The sequence below is a fragment of the Macrotis lagotis genome, chromosome 1 (genome assembly GCF_037893015.1).
Source record: "Macrotis lagotis isolate mMagLag1 chromosome 1, bilby.v1.9.chrom.fasta, whole genome shotgun sequence".
Taxonomy (NCBI): Eukaryota; Metazoa; Chordata; class Mammalia; order Peramelemorphia; family Peramelidae; genus Macrotis; species Macrotis lagotis.
Genome location: NC_133658.1, coordinates 441,034,860 through 441,060,099, shown reverse-complemented (window position 1 = coordinate 441,060,099; position 25,240 = coordinate 441,034,860). Strand labels below are relative to the sequence as shown.

The 25,240-nt window shown below is 36.5% G+C and overlaps 1 protein-coding gene across 5 annotated transcripts in view; it reads left to right on the top strand.

Annotated features, from left to right (window-relative positions):
- PACS2 (phosphofurin acidic cluster sorting protein 2) overlaps positions 1–25,240 on the top strand; it is a 342,997-nt gene that overhangs the window by 111,345 nt on the left and 206,412 nt on the right. For all 5 annotated transcript variants that reach the window (XM_074213318.1, XM_074213320.1, XM_074213321.1 and 2 more), the window contains one exon: positions 11,110–11,199. In XM_074213318.1, coding sequence (XP_074069419.1) covers positions 11,110–11,199 — 90 coding nt within the window. The remainder of the gene's footprint in view (positions 1–11,109; positions 11,200–25,240) is intronic.

Below are 25,240 nucleotides of genomic sequence, written 5' to 3'. Positions count from 1 at the left end.
CAACAGAGGATTGTTCCCAACCCAGTCTAGTCTTTTGCCCCAGTGTTCCTGGGTTCAGACTTTGGAATTGGGATCCTCCCTGCTGGCTTGCTGTTTATCTGCTGGGACCTCTGCTATTGTCAAAGTCTGGGGACCTGGATTACACTGTGGCTAAAATCTCCTGCTGGCTTTCCTCACGTTCTCACCTCCTGGACTTTACTTCTCCTTTCCCCCCCAAAGAGACAGACCTTCATTAAAGATCCCCACATGGTGTCTACAGTTGAAAACTTGAATCTTCTTTCTTGGTGTTATCTGTAGCTGGTATGTCAGAGTAGAGGCTTAATTTATCTTTGGTTGGGAAAAGCTCCAGGAGCATATTAACTTCACACTGCCATCTTGATTCCCTGGAATTCCTCTAGTGCAACTTTGTTTTTTTTTTTTTTTTTTACTGAGAGCATACTATTCATTATTTATTATAACAGTATAGCATTTCATCTTAATTATGTATCACAATTTAATGACTATTCCTCAACGATGGAAATTTCCTTTTTCCTTGCCACCAAAAAAGGGCTGCTATAAATATTTGTATTCAAATAGGTCATTTTCCTCCTGTTTTTCATCTCTTCTGGCTTATAACCCTAGTAGTAGTATTGCTAACTCATATATCAGCATGGGTTTTACAGCCCTTTGGACATAGTTCCCAAATTTCTCTACAGAATTGTGGAATCTTGTAAAACTCAAAATAAGTAAAATGTTTGAAATGAAAAAAATTAATTGCCATGCAAATGGTGAATTATTAGAAGTATTCCCTTGAAAGGACATAATAAAGCATACCTATAGATTGTAAAAAAAAAAAAAAGAATCATGGAATCTTTTCACATCTCCAACAGTGCATTAAAGTCATTTTTCCTTCATGCCCTCTAGCATTTGTCATTTTTTCTTTTTTGTCCTAGTAGCCAATCCCATAGGAATAAGGTAGTACTTCAGAAATGTTCCAACCCACATTTCTCCTGTCGGTGATGAGATAGAACATTTTTTAAATGATTGAGATAGATAGCATTGATAACCTTATCTAAAAACTGTTCATTTTTTTTTATTATTTCTTACTTGGGGAATGGCTCTTATTTTTTTTTATAAATTTGACTCAGTTCTCTGTTTGATAAATGAAGTCTTTATCAGAGAAATTTGTTTCAATTTTTTTACCCACAGTTGTTATTGCTAACTATTTTCATCCATCCTGTTCCCCCAACCTTCTTTTATTCTATTCTCTCTGTCCTTTCCAGCATTCCCTCCTCAAAAGTGTTTTGCATCTGACTACCCCCCCACAATCTTTCCTCCTTTCTATCACCTCCCCAACTCCCCCAGCCCCTTTCTTCCAACCCTTTTCTCTCTTGCTTTCCTGTAGGTAAGATAGATACCCAATTGAGTGTGTATGTTATTCCCACTCTGAGCCCATTCCTGTTTATTTATGTATTTATTTTCCTTGATATGTACATACAAATTTCCAAGTTATCAAATTTCCCTCCACCCTCCCTTGTCACCTCCCTCTCCTCAGCAGAGACAGTCAGGTTAGCATTATACACACATATTTTATTAGACATGTTTACAAATTAGTAATTTTTGGCATGAGGAATTAGGATTATGGGAAAGAGAGACATAAGAATTTTTAGAAAGTATTCATCAGATTCAGAAGTGTTGTTTTTTTCTGTGTGTTTTGTTTGTTTTGCTTTTCTTCCTCTGGTTGGGAATAAAATAGTCTATAACCAGTCAAATGCAGTTGTCCTAGCTCTCTGGACTGCCAAGAGGTACTGTTTCCATCAAGGTTATTCATCTGATGTGTGTGCATTGTTCTCTTGGTTGTACTCCCTTCACTCAGCATCAGATTCTGTAAGTCATTCCATTTTTCTCTCGAGTCCTCCCCATTATGGTTTCTTATAGAACAATAGTATTCATATACTATTACTTATTTAACCATTCCCCTCAATTTCCAATTCTTTGGTACTACAAAAAGGGCTGCTTTGAATATTTTGGAACATTAAGACTTTCTCTCTCTCTCTCTCTCTCTCTCTCTCTCTCTCTCTCTCTCTCTAATTTCTTCTGTATATAGACCTAGAATTAGAATTGCTGGGTGTGAACATTTTTATTACTCTTTGGGCATAGTTCCATATTGCTGTCCATTTATAATTCCACCAGCAATGTCCCAGTCCTCCCACAACCTCCCCAACAGTGATCACCTTCCAATTCTGTGCTTATTCTGGTGAGTAATGCTCACTTACACCCCCTCAACTCTTCTCCCCCCACCCCCAACTCCACTGCAAAAGCTGTTTGTTGCCTCTTTTATGTGAAATAATTTACCCCATTCTACCTCCCCTTTTTCCTTTCTCAAGTATAATTCTTTTCTCACCTACTAACTCCATCTATATATATATCTTAATTAATGTATCACTTATTATATTATTCCTTCAGATTAAATTATTCCTTCAAATTCAACTCCCACCTGTGCCTTGTCTATATGTGCTCTAACTACCCTAATAAGTGAGAAAGTTCATTTGAGTGTCAGTTATTATCTTTCCATGCAGAAATATAAGTAGTGCAACATCAAGTATTTTATGATCTTCCTTAACTATTTACCTTTTTATGTTTCCCTTGAATCTTGTATTTGAAGATCATATTTTCTATTCAGTTTTAGTTGTTTCATCAGAAAAATTTCAAAGTTCCCTATTTCATTTTTCCCTGAAAGAGCGCATTCAGTTTTGCCCAGTAGTTGATTCTTGGTTGTAATCCACGCTATTTTGCCTTTCAGAATATTATTTTCCAAACCCTGAGATCCCTTAATGTAGAAGCTGCTAAATCTTGTATTAAATTGACGGTGAGTCTATGATAATTGAATTGTTTCTTCCTGGCTGCCTGCAATATTTTCCCCTTGACTTGAGAGCTCTGAAATTTGACTATACTATTCCTTGTAGTTTTCATTTTGGGTTCTCTTTCAAGAGCTGATTGGTAGATTATTTCTATTTCTATTTTACCTTCTGCGTCTAGAATATCAAGGCAGTTTTCCTTGATAATTTCTTGAAAAATGATGTCTAGGCTCATTTTTTGGTCATGACATTCAATAGTCCAGTAATTTTTAAATTATCTCTCCTGGATTTGTTTTCCACATCTACTGTTTTTTTCCCCAATGAAATATTTCAAATTTTCTTCTAGTTTTTAATTCTTTTGGTTTTGTTTTATTTTTTCTTGATTTCTCACAAAGTCATCAGTTTCCCTTTTCTCAATTGTATATTTTAGGAAATTATTTTCTTCTTTGTGCTTTTGCATCTTTTCTCTTTGACCAATTCTGCTTTTTAAGGCATTCTCCTCATTGACTTTTTGGATCCCTTTTTTCTATTTGAACCAGCCTGAGTTTTTTTTTCAAGATGTTATTCTCTCAGTTTTCATCATTTTCCTGAATCCCTTTCATTTCTCTTTCTAATTTTTCTTCTACCTCCCACACTTGATTTTTTGAATCCTTTTTGAGCTCTTCCATATTCTGACCAGTTCATATTTTTCTTGGAGACTTTGGATGTAGAAGCTTTGACTTTGTTATCTTCTTGAATGTGGATTTTGATCTTCCATATGACCATAGTAGCTATCTATAGTTAGATTTTGTTTTCTTCTTTGTTTTCTTCTGTTCTTCATTTCCCTAGCCTATGTCTTAATTTTAACTTTTTTTTAAGAAGGGACTCTGATTCCAGGATGGAGGACACAGTGTGCCAAGCTTTTGAGGTTTTTTGCCGCTGTTTTCAGAGATATATCTGGAGACCTGCAAGTTTTCAGTTCCTCCAAGTTCTTCTGAGAGTATTTGACTACTCTCCTTGCCTGTGCTCTGAGCTATGGTGACCACAAGTACCCTTTTCTGCCCAACAACATGAGGAGTGTCCCTGCTCCACTATGACAGTAAACTCTCTTATGCTTCTGCTCCTCTTCCTGGGCCTGGGGCCCCAGACTGTAACCCAGATCTGAGTATGGGCAAATCAACAGAGTCTTACCTCAGTGATAGAGAGACCCTTGTAATTTCCTTCTTATCCCCTTACTGTCCATGGAAGCTGCTGCTGCTGCCAATTCAGTGACTCCTGAGGCCTGCTCTTTGTCTGCTTGGGTCAGGTCTGTGCTGCTGAGATCTACTCTGGACTATGCTCAAATCTCACCCCATTTTGGCAGAGTTTACCTCCTGACCTTCCAAATTGTCATTGGCAATCCCTGGACTGAGAGCCCTGAAAACCACCCATGCACTGATGCAGTCACCTGACTTCCTTTTCCTAATTGGCTGGAGTTAGTCACTGTGGTGTGGCTCATGCTGCTCTGCATTCCTCTCATTCTGGTGCATCAGAATCTTCCCACTGATCTTTCAAGTTGTTGGGGTTGAAAGATTGTTTCATTTAGTCTTTCTGTGGTTCTGCCATAAAATTTGGTTCAAGTATTTGCTTAGCTATTGGTAGTGATTTGGGGGAGAAGTTGGGCATCCCACATCAGCCGAGATTCTTACTTTCCCTGACCAATCACCTAACTCCCCACACTGGGAAAATTTCTGTGGCTGAGGCCTAGACTTCCTCCCAACCTGGCTACTCCCAGGTCTTGTCACTTTCTGTTTCAGGGAGCTAACCTGGAAATCATTGCAGTTCACCCAGATAGGGGAACCTCAGTTCCACGATCTTTTTTTCAGATCTTCTTTGTTCTAGTGGGAACCCTAGATCTCTGGTTGTCCCAGAACAACACTGTTTTTTGGCAGCTGCTATCCTGTGTGGCCAGACTACTTTCACCATGAAGTACTTGGTTTGACATGTTAGTGGAGGAAATCTGAAGAGGTTAGAATTTTCTGACTTCCTCTGACATCTTCCCAGAACCCTCTTCTCAGTATTGCTTATACTTTTAGACTTTAATTGCCATATTATTACTCATGCTTCCTAGTTTATTGACCTCTTCTCCTCTCTTTGAAACCTGTAGGCCACTTCAGAATGCAGTGTTTCACATCCAGTCCATAACTTGGGAATAGTTATGCCTGACCACAATCTTCTGTCCCTCCAGCCTTCTATGGGTTTTACCACCTTCCAATCTATTTCTGACAACAACCCATAATCATTCTACCTGTATTTGCTTCACTGTCTCCCTTGAAAGCTTCAACCCCTCCCAATTAAATTGCTAAAAAATTATCTTATTTAGTTAGAATAAAAATATTAACAAAGTTCATTTGGAAGAAATAAAGGCCAGAAATTTCAAAGATACCAGGGTAAAAAGATATTAAGGGAGGAAGATGCTAAATAAAGACAGGGACTCATCTGAGGTCTCCCATAACTCTAAATAGTCTAAATAACTACTCTGAGCTAATTCTATAGTGATACGACCCATAAAAAGACAGAGTGAAACAGTTTTCTAACTGGACACAATTTAGAAAATTGTCTGGGAAAATCTCTTTCACCAGAATGAGAGAGGAGTGCAGGCTGCTGCAGCCTAGTCAGCATCACCAAACTGGGAACAAGCCTGGGGTTGACTGAATCAATGACACCAGTGACAGTTTCTAAAATTCCCAGCCCATGACACTAAAGAAAATTTAGAAGTTCAACAGAAAAAGGCTGTTATACCTGCTTGAGAGTGAAGTAAAGTCCAGTACAGACTATGCCAGCATAGACTGGACCCTAACAAAAGAGGAATGGCCTTAAGAACCACTGAATCAACATCAGCTGCTATTTTTGGAGCTTTCAAACCACAGACAATAAAGGGGTCAAACAATTGGTCAGAAGGAGATTTCAGGGGTCTTTCTGCTAGCACTGATACAGGACTCTGTTGTTTTGCTTATACTCAGATCCTGGTTGTAGATCTGGGTGTAAGTTCCAGGGAGAGGAAGCATACCAAAGCTTGTAGCCATTTTAGAACAGGGACCCTCCTCACAGTTCCAGGCCAGAAAAAAAATGCTTGTGTTCACTCAAAGGCAGAGTACAGGCTAGGAGAGTTGGAACCTTGGAAGAATAAAAGTTTCTAGTTCTCTAGAATTGATCTTTGAAAGCAACTTTATAGGGCAGCTAGTTGGCACAGTGGATAGAGCACCGACCCTGGAGTCAGGAGAACCTGAGGTCAAATCTGGCCTCAGACACTTAATAATTACCTAGCTGTGTGAACTTTGGCAAGCCACTTTACCCTATCACCTTGCAAAAATCAAAGAGGGAAAAAAAGAAAATAACTGCACAAAACCTGAAACGTGGGATAATGTACCCTTCATCCAGGAAGCAGAGTCCCACTTTAACAAAGGAGTTAAATGTCAAATAATAGATTAGAAAAATTAGCAAAGAAAAAAACTTCTGATCATAGAAAGTTAGTATGGTGACAAGGGAGATCAAAACAAACACTCAGAAGTCAAATGAAGTTATAGTTCTTACATCCAAAATCTACAATATATGAATTAGTCTCAAATCATGGAAGACCTTGAAAGGAATTTTGAAAAGTAAGAGAGATAGAGGACAAAGTAGGAAGAGAAAAGAGATTAAGGCAAGAAAAGCACAAAAAGCAAGTCAGTAACTTGGTAAAGGACACACACACACACACACACACACACACACACACACACACACAAACTCTGAAGAAAATTGTACTTTAAAAAAACAGAATAGGTCAAATAGAATTAAGAGGTATAAGAAACCAATTGGGGAAGATATCTTTAAAAGCAGATTTGGCCAAATGGAAAAAGAGTCACAAAAATTCAGTGAAGAAAAAACTGCTTAAAAAGTAAAATTGGCCAAATGGAAAAGGAGATCCAAAAATTAACGAGAGTAATTCCTTAAAAATTACAATTGAACAATCAAAAACTAGTGACTTTATGAGAATCAAGAAACAAACAAAACCCAAAGAATAAAATAATAGAAAACAATGTGAAATATCTCATTTGAAAAAAACAACTGACCTAGAAAAAAGATCCAGGAGAGATAATTTAAAAATTGTTGAGCATCCTGAAAGCCATGATAAAAAAAAAAACGAAAAACCTTAATGGATCTTTCATGAAGTTAAAAAGGCAAACTATGCTGATATTCTAGAACCAGGGGACAAAATAGAAATTGAAAGAATCCAGAAATCAACTCCTGAAAGAGATCCTAAAATGAAAATTCCCAGGAATGTTATAGCCTAATCCCAGGTCAAGGAGTGAATATTTCAAGCAATCAGAAAGAAATAATTTGGGTATCATAGAACCACAGTCAGGCTCACACAAGATTTAGCAGAATCTACATTAAAGAATCAGAGTGGGGGTGGCTAGGTGGTGTAGTGGATAAAGCACCGACCTTGGAGTCAGGATTACCTGGGTTCAAATCCGGTCTCAGACACTTAATAATTACCTAGCGGTGTGGCCTTGGGCAAGCCACTTAACCGCATTACCTTGCAAAAACAAAAAAACAAACAAAGAAAAGAATCAGAGGGCTTGGAATATGATATTCTGAAGGACAAAACTAGGATTGTAATAAAAAAATCACCTTTCCTGCAAAACTTAGTGTAATCCTTTCAGGGGAAAATGGATCTTCAGAGAAATAAAGGGCCTTCAAATGAAAAGACCAGAGATGGATAGAAAATTTGACTTTCAAATATAGGGGGGAAACTGCATAAGAAGGTAAATGGGATAGAGAAATCATGAAAGATGAAATAAGGTTAAGGTTAAAACCTTTACATTCCTTCATGAGAGGAAAATACTTGTAATGCATAAGAAATTTCTCATTGCTAGGACAGTTAGGAGTATACACACACACACTTAGACAGAGAACATGGGGATACACATTTAATATGTGATGATATCTAAAAAAATAAAATTTAAGTGATGAGAAAAAGAGAGGTAGAATGGAGTAAAGTATGTCACAGAAGAAGCAAGAAAAAGCTTTTAGAGTGGAGGGGAAGAAGGGAGAGGTGAAAGGAAATGAAGGATCCTTACTCTCATCAGTATTGGCTCAAATTGAGAACAGATAATATATATATATATATATATATGTATATATATATATATATATATATATACACACACACATACACACACACACACACACACACACACACACACACACACACATACTCAATTGGGAGTAGAAATCTATCTTATCCTACAGGAAAGTAGGAGGAAAAGTGGGAAAAGAGAAGAGCAGTGGAGCAGATGACAGAAAGGAGAATAACTTGGGGGAGATAGTAGTCAGAAGCAAAACACTTTTGAGTAGGGTAAAAGGGGAGGAAAGAGAGAGAGAGAGAGGAGAGAGAGGAGAATATACAGGTGGAAGAGTAGGATGTGGGGAAATACAGTTAGTCTAAGAAGCTGTGAAAAAAATTTGAAGTGTATTTCTCTGATAAAAACCTCATTTCTCAAATATAAAAGAGAATTGAATCAAATTTATAAGAATAAGAGCTATTCCTCAATTTGATAAATGATCATAAGCTATGATCTGTTTTCATATGAATTGATCATATTGCCATATGAAAAAATGTTCTTAATATTGATAGAAGTGTAAATCAAAATCATGCTACCTCAGACTTAGATAGGCTAATTGGACAGAAAATGAAAACATGTAGGAAGGAAGGTAGAAAAAAATGATACATTAATGTACTGTTGGAGATGGGAACTGAATTACCATTTGTGTAGAGCAATTTTGAATGATGCCTAAACAGCTATAAAAGCCTTTGACCTAGGTCTGTAATCTCTTTTCTGCTAGCACAGAATTGGAAATGGTGGGAATGCACATCATTTGGGCTGAACAAATTGTTTTTTGTGATTACGATGGAATCATTTTGTCCTATAAGAAATGATGAGTAGGATGCTCTCAGAAACACCTGGAAAGACATATAAGCTGATACAAAGTGAAACATACTGCGTACAAAGTAATATTAATATTGTAGTATGTTCAGATATTAGTATCTTAGCTATTTTCAGCAATGTAATGTTGATAAATGTGAAAGAATTATGATGAAAAATGCTATCCGTTCCCCGAAAAAAAGCTGATGATGTCTGAATACAGATTGAAGCATCTTTTTTTTTTTTAAACTTCTTTTTCTCTTGAGAGGTTTATTGGGGAGGGGGGAATTAGGACAGTGTTTTCTTTCTCAACATACCTATATTGGAAATGAGCATATAAGTATACTTAACTTATATAGAATTGCTTGAAGAAGGAAAAAGGGACAGAATTTGAAACTCAAGTTTTTAAAATGAATGTTAAGAATTGTTTTTATGTAACTTGTAAAAAATAAAATACTAAACAAATTTTTAAAAAAGAAAAAAATGAGGATGTCTTAAGGTGGGAAATGGCCAAGATTGGGCTAGAGACCTATCCCTGGAAACAGGTAAACAAATTTTGGTGTGTTAATGAATAATATTATGCCACAAGAAATGATGAAATAAGCAGTTTCAGAGGAGGGGAAAAGATATAAAGGAAGGAGATTCAGCAATATCAAACCTTAAGCTATATTGAAAGGTATTGTTGAAATGTAAAATCAATAATTTTGATTACTTTAAATGAAAATTTTCTGTATAAATAAATCCAATGAAGCCAAGAATAATATGAATTTAGAAAGTTGGTTAAAAAAACCAAAACTTTGATAGAAAATCTCTCAGATGGGATGTGATTATGTAAGAAATAGTGCTGTGATAGAGGAAATTATGACCTGGTTGCTTTAGAAAAACATGTAAAGTCTTAGTCCTCTGAAGGAAGGCACTCTCCATGTTTAGAGAATGATATAATGAGTGGAAATATGCATGATATAATCTTATATATGTTTGTTATTGTATATGTTTATATTTGTATATGTAGGTAAAAAGTATACAGCAGAGAAACAAAAAACCTACAAGGAAGTAAAAAAACTGAATAGCTTTAAAAACATGCAGAAGTTGGTTTTTTGGTACATTTTCTTGAAATGGAAATTAAGTTTTTTGTTGGACCCTCTCTTATGTTCTGCTTTGTACATGTCAATGTTCTTTTTTTCTTCCCTCATTTTGTATTTAAGCTTAAAAGGAATAAAAAGTTTCTAAAAAAAAAAAGAAACAATATCATCTTATTCTTCTTTTCTTCATTCAGGAAAGTCTATTGCCTGGTTGAATAATTTGAAAACCTAGAGCTACTTTTCAGCTTCCTTTTGATTGCACTAATGGGCGGGGGAGATAGCTGAGCAAGAATATCATATGATTAAATCTTCTAGATTCTATGTAAAGGCTTTACCATTTTTGGTTATAAGTGTTTAGCAAAATTCCCACATTTGGGCTACAGTGAAACCATTAGATTTTAGCCAGCACCACTTTAAAGTCCAGATTTAGACTTATTTTGTATTTCTCATTTAGTGAATTGATTGTTTCAATATATTGAAGATATTGCCTTGGTCAGCTATTAATAACAATGATGTATATCTCATATGACAGTGAATTTCAGAAAATAATTTACTTATAATTGTTCTTTGTTCCTGAAGAGGATCATGATATCAGGAAGTTTATGTTATTACTTGTAAGTGAATTGAATTTAAATGAGGGAGAACTGTGCAAAGACACTAGCTTCACTCTCTTCTCCAAAGCCCATCTGGGTCCAGTGGCTGGAAGTGACCCCAGATGGGATCACTGCAAGTGACAGCTACCACTAAACTACAATATTTGATCTTTGGGAAAAAAAAAAAAAAACTATGGCAAATCTGAACAACATCCTAAAGAAAGCAGAGACATCAACTTGATGACAAAGTCAAAGCTTTGGCTTTTCCAGGAACAGTGTTTATCTGTGAGTTGGACCATAAGGAAAGCTAAGTGCTACAGAATCCATGAAGAAAGTGAGATTCCTCAATTTGCATTCATTCTCTATCTGGAGGTAGTTAGTAGTTTTTCATCATGAGTCTTTTAAAACTGCTTTGGACCATTATATTGTTCAGTAACTTAAGTCTTTCTCAGTTTATCATCACAATATTCTCAGTTTATCATCACAATACCATGAAGTAGAATAAGGTGAGCAGAACCAGATCATTGTATACAATTTCAACAATTTTATAGTGATGCCTAGAATTGATTTTTCTGTCTAATTTTTTCATAACTAGATTCATGTTATCTCAGTCAGGAGACTGGCTATTCTTGTTTTTCTGTCTAGTAAGATTTTCTCTTTATTACAGGGCTCAAAACGAATATTGAGGTCCCATGAAATTGTGCTGCCACCCAGTGGACAAGTGGAAACTGATCTTGCACTAACATTTTCACTACAGGTAATAAAATTATTTCAGAGGTAAATGTGCAGTGATTAGATTTTTGTATTTGATTTCAATTTGAGGAAGTTTTCCTCAGCCTTAAAACTATTCATTATTGTAGGAATTTTTTTCAGTTTCACATCTTAATTTTTACTGTTTTGAGAATTTCTTTTCATTAACCTTATAAGAAAAGGATATGCAAATGAAGGACAAAATATGTATATGCAAAATTTTTTTAAGGAAATCAATAAAAAAGGAAAAGAGTTCACATAATTATTTCTCATATGTTAAGTATATATGCAAATGAGTATTTGCAAATGTGTATCTATCTACCTATTTATCCAGATAAACTATGTATGAAGGATTTCTATCTAATATGATAATGTAGAGGAGCCTAGCTTTTTCATACACACTGTGGCAATGTCTTAAGAGGGGCGGCTAGGTGGCACAGTGAATAGATCACCGGCCCTGGAGTCAGGAGTACCTGAGTTCAAATCCGGCCTCAGACACTTAATAATTACCTAACTGTGTGGCCTTGGGCAAGCCACTTAACCACATTTGCCTTGCAAAAACTTAAAAAAAAAAAGAGGGCACCAAGAGAAATCACCAAGCATTTATTATATGACATGTGGTTGTTAAGTACTAGAAAGACAGAAACAGTTCTTTTTCTTAATGGGAAGATAACATTTTTTTGGGGGGGGTTAGGTTTTTGCAAGGCAAATGGGGTTAAGTGGCTTGCCCAAGCCCACACAGCTAGGTAATTATTAAGAGTCTGAGACCGGATTTGAACTCAGGTACTCCTGATTCCAGGGCTGGTATTTTATCCCCTGCGCCACTGAGCCGCCCCATAGCATGCATGTTTCTTAATGGAAAGATAACATAGAAAGAAATGAGTATAAAAAAACAAGATATATGCAGGATACACTATAAATAATCTTGGAAGAAGTAACTAAGGGGGATTGGGATAAAAGAATATGAAATTTTAGTTGAAACTTGGAGGAAGTCAGGAGGCAGAGGTGGAGAGAGAGAGAGAGAGAGAGAGAGAGAGAGAGAGAGAGAGAGAGAGAGAAGATTTTAGGCATAAAGAACAGTTCTCAGAAAGCTGAGAGATAGTATCATTGAATTACAGAATATGTATGTGTATGGGATTAAGATGTTAAAAGAGTGGAAAGGTAAAAAGGATTATGAAATGCTTGAAAAGCTCAAAGGAAGATTTTATATTTGAATCTGGAAGGAATTAGGGATCCACTGGAACTTTTCGAAAAAAAGTGATGACATTTTCTTTAGGAAGATTAATTTGAAGCTAAATAAGACCAATCAGCTAAATAAGATTTAATTTTAGGATGATTAATTTGAAGCTAAATAAGACCAATAGTCTAAATGTGAGGTCATGAGGCTCAATTCTTTGATAGTAATAATATTGGAGCAGAGAAGGTGGTGTATAAATGAAAGATATTACAAAGAAATAAATAGAACTTTGTGACTTACTTCAGTACTTCAATATGATGTCTACAAGAGAATGAAGAATCAGGAATGTCATCCATGTTACAAGCCTTAGTGACTCTAGACATAGTAGTGTAATAAGGAAGTTAAGAAAAGGTGTTTAGGAGACTTCCGGCCAAGATGGCGGAGAGAAGACAGGCACAGTTCTAAAGTCTCCTGATCTTTCCCCATCTATCATATGAAACAAACCTCTTAACAGAAATCCAACCCACAAAACCCAGAAAGAAAAGCCAGGAGAAAGAACATCTACCTCAGGATTTGTCTCCTGCAGCAGCATTGGATGAATTCAGGCCGTTGACTCTAGGCTCAGAGGGCTGATCAGCCCTGGATCACCCAGATTAGCAGCTGAATTGGAGGCAAGGAGTCTGAGGGCCCCAGAGCCAGACCTGTTGGTTCAGCTTTGCGGGTAGACAGCAGGGGCTTGAGTGAACTAGGGAGCAGAGGCACTAGTATTGGTGCTGTCCCTCCGGAGCTTGCTGACAGGGCTGGGGGGAGAGTTCTGGTGAAGGATAACTGCAGACACCATCCCTGGATTCCTCTGGTCTGAGGAACTCTGAGTTGGAGCCTGCATTATGGCTGAGGCCTCTTCCCAGGACAAACAATTGCAGACTACTTCTGCCTCAGGTACAGGTGTGTGAGCAGAAGAACCAACCCAGCTGACAATAGCAAGAGGAATGACCTCAGGCTAAGGTAAAGCCCACCATTGATGGAAGGCAAAAGAATTCAATAAATTTGGGAGAGACAATTAATACCTTGCAACAAGAAAACAAATCCTTAGAAAATACAATTGTACAAATACAAAAGGAGACTAAATCTCTCAGATCATCAGTTGGACAAATACAAAATGAGAATAATTCTCTCAGATCCTCAATTGGGCAAATGCAAAAAGAAAATAATTTTCTCAAAACTTCAACTGGGTAAATGGAAATCTCTTTCAAAAGTAGAACTGACCAATTGGAAAAGGAGTTGCAAAAGGTTAATGAAGAAAACTCCTCCCTAAAAAAAAGAATAGAGTCTGCAGAAACTAATGACTCCATGAGACAGCAAGAGCCAGTAAAACAAATCAAAAAATGGAAGAAAATGTAAAATAGGTCATCAACAAAACCACTGACCTTGAGAATAGATTGAGGAGGGGCAACCTGAGAATTATTGGACTTCCTGAAAACATGGAAGAGAAAAAAAAAGCCTGGACTTAATATTACAGGATCTAGTGATGGAAAATTGGCCTGATATCATGGAACCAGAGAGCAAAGGAGTTATTGAAAGAATACATCGATCCCCTCCAGAAAAAGATCCCAAAATGAAAACACCAAGGAATGTTGTGGCCAAATTCCAGAACTATCATATAAAAGAGAAAATCCTGCAAACAGCCAGAAAGAAACAAGTTAAATATCAAGGAGCCACAGTAGGGATTATGCAGGACCTGGCTGCAGCAAATTAAGGGATCCAAGGGCCTGGAACGAGATATTTAGAAGAGCAGCCAAGAATCCTTTATCCAGCAAAGCTGAGCCTTCTCTTCCAGGGGAAAAAGATGGACATTTAACTAAATGGAAGAATTTCAAAAATTCTTGATGAAAAGACCAGACCTAAATAGAAAATTTGGACATCAAACAGGAGGTTCAAGAGACACATGAAAAAGGTAAAAAAGAGTTGGGGGGTGGTAAAAGAAAAAAAAAACTGCTATTCCATTAGTTGAAATGGCTATATCCCAGCATGGAGAAAAAGATTCTCATAAATCTTGAGAATTGTAACACTAACAGAGAGAATATACCTAGCCAGAAAGGATGGACATTCGTGATCTATCCATGAGACTGCTATCTAATGGGATGTAACTGGCTTTAAACCCACTTGGGAGAAAGACTCTAATACCTCTTAAGAATTTTAACTCTATTAGATAGAATGTACTTAGCTAGAAGTAACATACTCAGAATTTTCTATGACTCAGATAGAATGATCTAAAAAAAAACTACCTCCATTAAGGGATAGGAAAGAGATGGGAGGAGGAAGGGGATTGAATGGGGTAATTCTCATTACACTAGGAGGTACAAAAAACCTATGGCAATAGAGGGGAAGAAGGGAGCAGAGGAGAAACACCTGAATCTTCTTATCAGACTTGGCTTAAAATCAACCTACACATACTTAGTTAACTTATAAAACATCTAACCTTTCAAGTATTAAAGGGGGAGGGGGCATGGAGAAAGGGAAGGGAGTGGGGGGAAAAGGGGAACTAACAAAAGGAAGGGAAGGGAAAAAGGGAAAGGGGAAAGAAAGGGTAGGGGATGATATCGGAGGGCAAGCACACTGAAGGGCATGGTATTCAGAAACAAAATACTGGGGAATATGGATAATGGGGAAAATATAAACAGAAAGAAGATAGCATGGAGGGAAATAAAGAATTAGTAATCATAACTTTGAATGTGAATGGGATGAACTCTCCATTAAAATGTAAGTGAATAGCAGTGGATTAAAAACCAGAATCCTACAATATGCTGCTTATAAGAAAGTCATTTGAAACAGAGAGATACATATAGAGTAAAGGTAAAAGGTTGGAACAAAATATATTTTGCTTCAGCTGAAGTAAAAAAAGCAGGAGTAGCAATCCTTATCTCAGACAAAGCAGCAGCAAAAATAGATAGTGTTAAAAGAGATAAGGAAGGAAACTTTATTCTCCTAAAAGGTACCATAGACAATAAAGTTATTTCAGTACTGATATATATACAGATATATACAGATATATATACAGATATACATATAGATATAGATAGATAGATATAGATAGATGTAGATATAGATGTGCACCCAATTGGATAGCATCCAAATTGTTAGAGGAGAAGCTGAAAGAACTACAGGAAGACATAGACTGCAAAACTCTACTAGTGGGAGACCTCAACCTCCCATTCTCAGATCTAGATAAATCAAATCATAAAATAAACAAGAAAGAAGTTAAGGAGGTAAATGGATTGTTAGAAAAACGAGATATAGTAGACTGATGGAGGAAACTGAATGTGGATAGAAAGGAATATACCTTTTTCTCTGCAGTACATGGAACTTATACAAAAGTTGAACATAAACTAGAACATAAAAACCTAATGATCAACTGCAGAAAGGCAGAAATAGTGAATACATCTTTCTCAGATCACAATGCAATGAGTCATATACAATATTGGGCCAAGGAGTTATAGAACCAGAAAAAATTGGAAACTGAATAACCTCATTTTAAAAAACGAGTGGGCCAAAAAACAAATTATACAAAGAATTGACCATTTTATCCTAGATAATGATAATAATGAAACAACATACCAAAACCTAGGGGATTCATTCAAAGTGACTCTCAGGGGATATATTATAGCTTTAAATGCTTCCATAAATAAATTGGAGAAAGAGGAAATCAATGAACTTAAACATGCAACTAAAAAAATTAGAAAAAGAACAAATCAAAAATCTCCAATTAAATACCAAATTAGAAATTCTAAAAATTAAAGGAGAAATTAATAAAATAGAAAGCAAAAACACTATTGAATTAATAAACAAAACCAAAATTTGGTATTATGAAAAAAACCAATAAAATTAATAAACCTCTGGTCAATTTGATAAAAAAAAAGAAGAAAACCAAATTACTAGTATCATAAATGAAAAAGGTGAACTCATCACCAATGAGGAGGAAATTAAAGTAATAATTCGAAGTTATTTTGCCCAACTCTATGCCAATAAATTTGATAATTTAAGTGAAGTGGATGAATATTTACAAAAATATAAGTTGCCCAGGTTAAATAAAGAAGAGATTAAATACCTAAATAATGCTATCTCAGAAAATGAAATTCAACAAGCCATCATTGAACTCCCTAAGTAAAAATCTCCAGGGCCTGATGGATTCACAAGTGAATTCTACTAAACATTTAAGGAACAATGGGTTCCAATTTTATATAAACTCTTTGGAAAAACAGGGAAAGATGGAACTCTGCCTAACTCTTTCTATGAAACCAATATCGTGCTTTTGCCTAAACCAGGAAGAGTTAAAACAGAGAAAGAGAATTATAGACCTATCTTCCTGATGAATATAGATACAAAAATCTTAAATTAAATCTTAACAAAAACGATTACAAGAAGTTGTCACTAGGATAATACATTATGATCAAGTAGGATTTATCCCAGCAATGTAGGGTTGGTTCAATATTAGGAAAACTGTTAGTGTACTTAATTATATCAACAACAAACCTATCAGAATTTATATGATCATATCAATAGATGCTGAAAAAGCTTTTGACAAAATACAGCATCCATTCCTACTAAAAACACTAGAGAGTGTAGGAATAAATGGACTGTTCCTTAGAACAATTAGCAGTATCTATCTGAAACCATCAACAAGCATTATATTCATTATGGAGAGGCTAGAGGCATTTCCAGTAAGATTGGGGGTGAAACAAGGGTGCCCATTATCACCACTACTATTCAATATTGTATTAGAAATGTTAGCATCAGCAATTAGAGAAGAAAAAGAAATTGAAGGAATTAGAATTGGGAAGGAAGAGACAAAACTCTCACTCTTTGCAGATGCCATGATGGTCTACCTAGAGAATCCCAAGAAATCATCCGAAAAGTACTGTAAACAATTAGTAATTTTAGCAAAGTTGCAGGTTATAAAATAAACCCTCATAAATCCTCAACTTTTCTATATATGTCTATCAAAATATAGCAGGAAGAGCTAGAAAGAGAAATCTCATTCTGGGACACTATTACACTGTTGGTGTAACTCTCAGGAATTTTGACTTTATTCAGCAGAATATACTGAACTAGAAGGGGCAGACACTCAGAATTTTCTATGACTTAGATAGAATGATCTAAAAAAAAATACACTACCTCCCTAAAAGGGGAGACAGGAAAGAGATGGGAGGAGGGGGAGGGGATCGAATGGGACAAATCTCATCACACTAAGAGGTACAAAAAACCTATGGTAATAGAGGGGGAAGAAGGGAGTAGAGGAGAAACACCTGAATCTTCTTATCAGACTTGGCTTAAAGTCAACCTACACATACTCAGTTAACTTATAAAACATCTAACCTTTCAGGAATTAAAAGGGGAAAAGGGGAGGGGGGACGGAGAAATGGAAGGGGAGTGGGGGAAATAAGGGGAAATAACAAAAGGAAGGGAAGGGAACAGGGAAAGGGGAAAGAGGGGAGGGTGTGATATAGGAGGGCAAACACACTGAAGGGGGTGGTATTCAAAAACAAAATACTGGGGAATATGGATAAAAGGGGGGAAAGGGGGAAAATACAAACAGAGGGAAGATAGCACAGAGGGCAATAAAGAATTAGTAATCATAACCTTGAATGTGAATGGGATGAACTCTCCCTTAAAACGTAAGCAAATAGCAGAGTGGATTAAAAACCAGAATCCTATAATATGCTGCTTACAAGAAACTCATTTGAAGCAGAGAGATACATATAGAGTAAAGGTAAAAGGTTGGAGCAAAATATATTTTGCTTCAGCTGAAGTAAAAAAAGTAGGGGTAGCAATCCTTATCTCAGGCAAAGCAGCAGCAAAAATAGATAGCGTTAGAAACCAGGAGGGATGGGATTTCAGGGAAGCCTGGAGGGATTTGCATGAACTGATGCTCAGTGAAATGAGCAGACTCAGAAAAACACTGTATACCCTCACAGCAACATGGGGGTGATTTTTCAACCTTGAAGGACTCTCTCATTCCATGAGTGCAACAATCGGGAACAATTTTGGTCTGTCTACAAAGGAGAGTGCCATCTGTATACAGATAAAGAGTTGTGGAGTTTGAACAATGTTCAAGGACTATTCCCTTTAATTTAGGGAAAAAACCAGATATCTTATTGTCTGATCTTGTTACCTCTTAGACTTTTTGTCTCTTCCTTAAGGATATGATTTCTTCGTCATCACACTCAATTTTTGATCAGTGTACAACATGGAAACGAAGTAAAGCCTGACAGATTTCTTTCCATGGGGGGAGGTGGGGGAAGGGAAGAAAGATTGGGGGGGAATTGTAAAGCTCAAATAATAAGTTTAATAAAAATAAATTTGAAAAAAGTATAAAATTAAATAATATTTGTAAAAGAAAGGTGTTTAAAAGAAATATAATAAACTCAGTCTTGGGCATGTTGAGATATTTAATAAGTAGGTGGAGATGTGAAACTAGAGATCAGGATAGAGATGATAACTGAACTCTTGGAAGCTGATAGTATCATGAAGCAAAATAATATAATATAAATGAACATGAATATCAAAGACAAATAATAGTAAGTTCTGGTATCCAGGTTAAGCCTCCATACATAGATGATCAAAAATCTTTCATCACAAAAGGAGAAATAGGAAATAGTGTGAGCTTCTTCTGGAGCCAGCCCTGGCTGTAGGAGACAACTAAGGTAATCACAGCTCATAATATTGAGGGAACCCCCCCCCCCCAGAAAAGGGTTTGGGGATTATTAGTGTCAATTTATTTCCATCATTATTTCTGACAAAATGACTGGCAGGAAGATGAAGGGATCAGGGAGATGCTGATAATATGAACAGAGGAAAATCTTAGTAAAGCAAAGACACGCATTTGTTAAGAGAAGCCTATGTGATTAATCTAAAAGAAAACAATAATTTCATAAGTACAAGGAAAAGAATGATTTGACTCTCGTGATTTCCAGAACAACTTTTGGTACTGTTCCAATCTGCTACTTAATGTTTATGAGTTCATCTGACCATGCCTATCTGGTGGTAAATTGGGGAGACAGGAGAGTGAGAAAAAGGGACCATGATATCCTCATCGACATCATCTTTGCTAACATTTATATAGATTATACTTTGCAACAGGTATTGTGCTAAGTGCTTTACAATTATCCTCACAACTGTGCCAGAAAGGAGATGATATTATTCCTATTTTGCAGATAGGGAAATTGAGATAACTGTAGAAGATAAGTGACTTATCTGTGGTCACAGATCTCAGACACAATATCAGGATGAATTTGAATGATTGCAATCTCAGTGCTCTATCCAATGTACCATCTAGCTGCAAGTATTTATATGGCATCTACTTTGTTCCAGGCATTGTGATAATTGCTTTATAAATGTTATCTCTTCTTATTCTCACAACACTGGGAGGTAAATGCTATTAATATTCCCATTTCACAGTCCAGGAAATTGAGACAAATAGAGTTTAAGTGATTTGTATAGAAATCATATACCTAGCTGATATCTTAGGCTGGATTTGAACTTTGATCTTATCAGGCCCATTATTCTAGCTACTGTGCCCAGTGACATTGCATGGCATTTAACCACAAAGACAGAATCTCATTGCTTCTGGCATAGATTTGTCAGAGGAGGTACAGGAGAGGTTTGCTAGATTCATAGATTCAGTTCACCAAATTCATTTCTTTTAGGATTTTTACCCCATAGTCTGCTGATGCTCACTACTCTTCATATATCTTCAAGGCATAATCCTAAAAATAAAAAATTTATTCATATATGTATCTTATAGGAGGAATACTTAAAAACATTATCATTTCATTTTCCTTTTACTGGCAATCCAGCTTTTTAAAACCCTTTAGACTTTGACAGTTCTGGGTTTTATGATATTTTATTCTTGCTATAAAACCCCTTTGGGCTAATTCCATGAGAGTAAACATTTATTGTATTCTCCTACTGTAGTAAACACTGGACATATAGAAAGGCAGAAGATAGTAGTCTGCTCTCAAGGAGCTTGTAATTCATTGGAAGAGACATCAGGTAGATGATGTATAGGATAAGTTAAATATAGGATAGAAAGGGGATAGAATTTAGAAAGATTTGAAACATCTTCCTAAGGGAGGTGGGATTTTAGTTGAGACTTGAAGTCAAGAGGCAGAGATGAGGAGAGAGAACATTCCAGGCTTGGGGGCAGCCAGAAAAAAAATTCCAGTGTTGGAAGATACAGTTGCTCATGGAACAGCAAGGAAGTCAGTATTAGTAGATGGAAGAGTACATGAGAGATAAGGGGAAAGTAAGGTGTAAGTTTGCTGAACAGATAGAGGAAGGGCTAGGTCTGTGAAGAACTTTTGAGTGTCTACAGAAGTCCTTCATAGACCCAGCCCTTCCTCTATCTGTTCAGTAAATTTACACCTTCCCCCCAAGGTACCCCAGAATTGGAGGTGAAAATGAGCCCCTGGATGTTGTTTTTTTTTTTTTTTAACATGGGAGTAACATAATCAGTGCTCTTGAGGAAAATTTCTTTGGCAGCTTAATGGTGGATGGATTGGATTAGAAAGAGATTTTTAGTTGACTGACCAACTAATTGTAATAGTTATAATAGTCTTCAGTATGAGAGTATTAGTGCCTGCCTCAATGTGATGACATATTAGAGGATAAAAGGGGTCTTATTTGAAAGAGGTGAAATTGATGACAACAGATTGACTACAGATCAGGGGATAGTGAGAAATTGAAAAATTCACCTATGTTGGTGAGTCTAGAGGAACCAAGAAGTTGAGAGTTCCCTCTATAATAGGATTGTCTAATCTTTTTGCTCTTCTTGCCACCGTCACCCAACAAAAGCCCCTCAAGGGCCACAAACAGAATTTGGTACCCATTCATGAATACAATACAACCCACACACATCAAGAGTATACTTCTGCCTTCCCCCCAAGGTGCCCTAGAATTGAACATAACTGTAGGAAATTTAGAAGAGAGGAGGATTTGGGGGTGAAAGTTCAGTTTTGGGCTTGAGGAGTTTAAGATATTTCATGGACATTCTGTTAAAGATATTTAAATGGTACTTTGGAGATAAGGGCAACAGAGAGGTTGGAGCAAGATGGCTGAATCTGAGAATTGTTAGCATAGTGATGATAATTAAATCTATGGAATCTAATGTGATCCCCAAATGAAGTATTATGGGGGAGAAAGAAGAGGACCTAGGACAGAGCCTTTGGGACACCGCCATTAGTGGACATAATCTGGATAAGGATCAAGCAAAGAATTCTAAAAAAATAACAATCACTCAGGTAGAAGGTAAACCTAAAGAGAAGAGATTATCAAGGGGAATTGGGTGATTATTAATGTTAAAGGATGCATAAAGTTTAAGGAGAATAAGGATTGAGAATGTGAGTTGGGGTAGATATGAAGGGTTCATCAGTAACTTTGGAAAGATCAGTTTTGTTTGTAGGATGAGATTAGAAACCAGATTTTAGGGAATTTTTAAAAAATTATTTAATTTTTTCTTTACATCTGACAACCCTCTCTCATGATCTACCCTCTCCTCTATCACCTACACTCCTGCTCCCCTTCCCCTGTCCCTTTCTCCTATCTCCTTCCTCTCCTTTCTTCTCTAGGTAAGATAGATTTCTATATCCTATTACAAGTTATGTTGTTTCCTCCCTGAGTCATTTCTGATGAGAATGAAAACTCACTTATTCTCCCTCACCTTCCTCTTCCACTTTATTGCAAAGGATTTTTCTTGACTCCTTTATGTGAAATATCTTAGCCCATTCTACCTTTCCTTTCCCTTTCTCCTGGTACATTCCTTTTTTCACCCATTGACTCCATCTTTATAATATATTATACTTTAATATTCAACTCCCTAAATATGTTCCTTCTGACTGTTCTATTAATTGAGAAGGTTCATATGGGTTATCATTATCTTCTTTCCATGCAGGAATACATGCAGTTCAACATTAAATTCCTCATAATCCCTTTTCATCCACCCTCTCTCTGCTTCACATGAGTCCTGTACTTGAAGATCAAACTTTCTGTTCACCTCTGGTTATTTCAACAGGAAGGTTTGAAATTCCCCTATTTCATTGAAAGTTCATCCTTTCCCCTGGAAGAGGATGTTCAGTTTTGCTGGGTAGTTGATTTTCAATTGTAATACAAGCTGTTTTGCCTTCTGAAATATTATATTCCAAGTGCTGTGAGCCCTTAATGTAAACACTGCTTAGTCCTGTGAAATCCTGATTTTGATGCCATGATATTTGAATTGTTTCTTTCTGGCTCCTTGTAATATTTTCTCTTTGACTTGGGAATTCTGGAATTTGGCTATAATCTTGGGAGTTATTTTTTTAAATCTCTTTCAGGAGGTGATCAGCAGATTCCCTCTATTTGTATTTTATCCTTTGCTTCTAGGATATCAGTACAATTTTTCTGTATAAATTCTTTAAAAATGTAGTTAAGGTTCTTTTTCTGATCATGACTTTCAGGTAGCCCAAAATTTTTTAAATTGTCTCATGGATCTCTATCTCAGATCAGTTATTTTTCCAGTATTTCATGTGTTCTTCCAGTTTTTCATTCTTTTGGTACTATTTTATTGTTTCTTGATTTCTCTCAAAGTCATAAGCTTCCTTTAGCTCCATTCTACATTTGAAGGAGTTGTTATCTTAGAGAGCTTTCTTAACTCCTTTTTCATCTGGTCAATTTTACTTTTTAGACAGCTTTTTTCCATTTGAGCTAAACTGGTTTTTACCATGTTGTTTTCTTCAGCATTTTTTTTGTATCTCCTTCAATAAGCTGTTGAGTTGGTTTTCATGTTTTGCCTATATCATTCTTATTTCTTTTCCCAACATTTCCTCTACCTCCCTTACTTGATTTTCAAAATCTTTTTTGAGTTCTTCCATAGCCTGAGCCCAACTCCCATTTTCCTTGGAGGCTTTACATGCAGAAGCTTCGACTTTATCATCTTCTGAGTAGTTATTTTGATCTTCCGTAGGACCAATGTAATCATCTATGGTTAGATTCTTTTTTTTTCTCTTTACTCATTTCCCCAGCACATGCCCTGGTTTTAAGGTGCTTCCCAAGCTTTTGAGTATTATTGGGACACTCCTGCAAAGACCTCAGTTCCTTCAAGGTCTTATGAGAGGCTCTGACTGCTCTCCTGCCATTTGTCTGGTCTGTGGATGACCACAAGCAGTCCCTCTTTCCTGGAGCTGTGAGGAGGGTCCCTGCCATATGACAATGGGGGGCTCCAGACTGCAACCAGAGTCTGAATATGGACAAAGCACAAGAATCCTATTCCAGGGATAGCAGAGAGACCTTGACATTCTCCCCCGACCCCCTTATCTTCCATGGGCTGGGTACTCTGGAAGAAGATTATATAGCATGATGAGATTTCGTATTTCTTGAACATGAAGGTAGTACATTTGTGATGTCAAGATCAAGGGAGTGATGTTTGTCTTTGTGTGGTAGATGTCTTGGAAAGTGAGTAAGTAGGTTGGAAATTGAAAAGTTAGGGTATTTGAAGGAGTTTTATTATATGTGTTGAAGTCCCCTAATATGAGGGTAATAGTTGGAGAGGAAAGAAAGGTTGTGGACCAGATACCAAGTTGTTTCCTCCTTATTCCATTTAAAAGATTCCCTATATTCTGTTAAAATTGCAACCAACTACAAGGTATTTGACTTCTGTATCTATTCATCAGGTCACCTGGCCCCCTTTTCCTCAGCATGATCTTTCCTTCACTTAAGTCAGCAAATTAACCCTGAAATCATTGTAATCAAATTCTGCTTACATCAAATATTTTCAGCCATCTCTTACTCAGATTAATCCAGTGATTCATATTTAGGATCAAAATGCAGATTTGTTTATAATAAAAATTTTAGGTGCAGCTAGATGGCACAGTGGACCAGCCCTGGAGTCAGGAGGACCCAACTTCAAATTTGACCTCAGACACTTAACAGTTACCTAGCTGTGTGACCTCATTGCCTTGCAAAAAACCCCCTGAACTTGGAACAGTGCCTTCTCCATTTGGGAAGCAGAGCCCCACTTTAGCAGAGGGTCAAAAGTCAAGAGGCAGGCTGTAAAATGAACAACAGTGGAAAAGTTTCTCTGAAAACAACTTTACAAAACCCTTGAAATTTGGTACAGTGTACTCTCTACTCTGACTGCAGAGCTATAATTTAACAAAGAGATGAAAGTCAAGGTTGGGAAAGTGAGCAAATAACATGAAAAAAAATCTGACCATAGAAAGTTATGGTCACAAGAAAGATAAAAACACATACTCAGAAGAAGATAAAGTCAAAATTCCTGCTTTCCAAGCTTCAGAAAAAATATTATTTGCTCTCAGGCCATGGAATAGTTCAAAAAGGATTTTGAAAATCAAGTAAGTGAGATAGAAAAAAAATTGGGAACAGATATTACAGTGATGGAAGAAAATCATGAAAAAAGGGTCAATGGGTTGGTTAAATTGGTACAAATTTGGTACAAAGGCACAAAAAATGTTGACAGAAATAGCTCCCTAAAAGTAATGTTTGTCTTTCATTTTCGATAAAGATTATGACATCAGGAAGGTGATGCCATGGCAAACACATGAATTGTATTTGAGTAAAGGGGTGCTGTGCTAAATCACCAGCCTCACTTTCTTCTCTAGAGCCATTTGGAGTCAGTGACCAGTGTATGAATCAGGACAACTGGAGATGACCATAGTTATGAGGCAATCAGGGTGAAATGACTTAACCAAGGCCACACAGCTAGTAAATATCTGAGACTGAATTGGAACACATAATATCTTGACATAATATCCAAGGTCAGTGCTGTATCCACTGTATAGTCCAGATGGTAAAAAAAAGGTACAAAAATCCAACGAAGGGAATG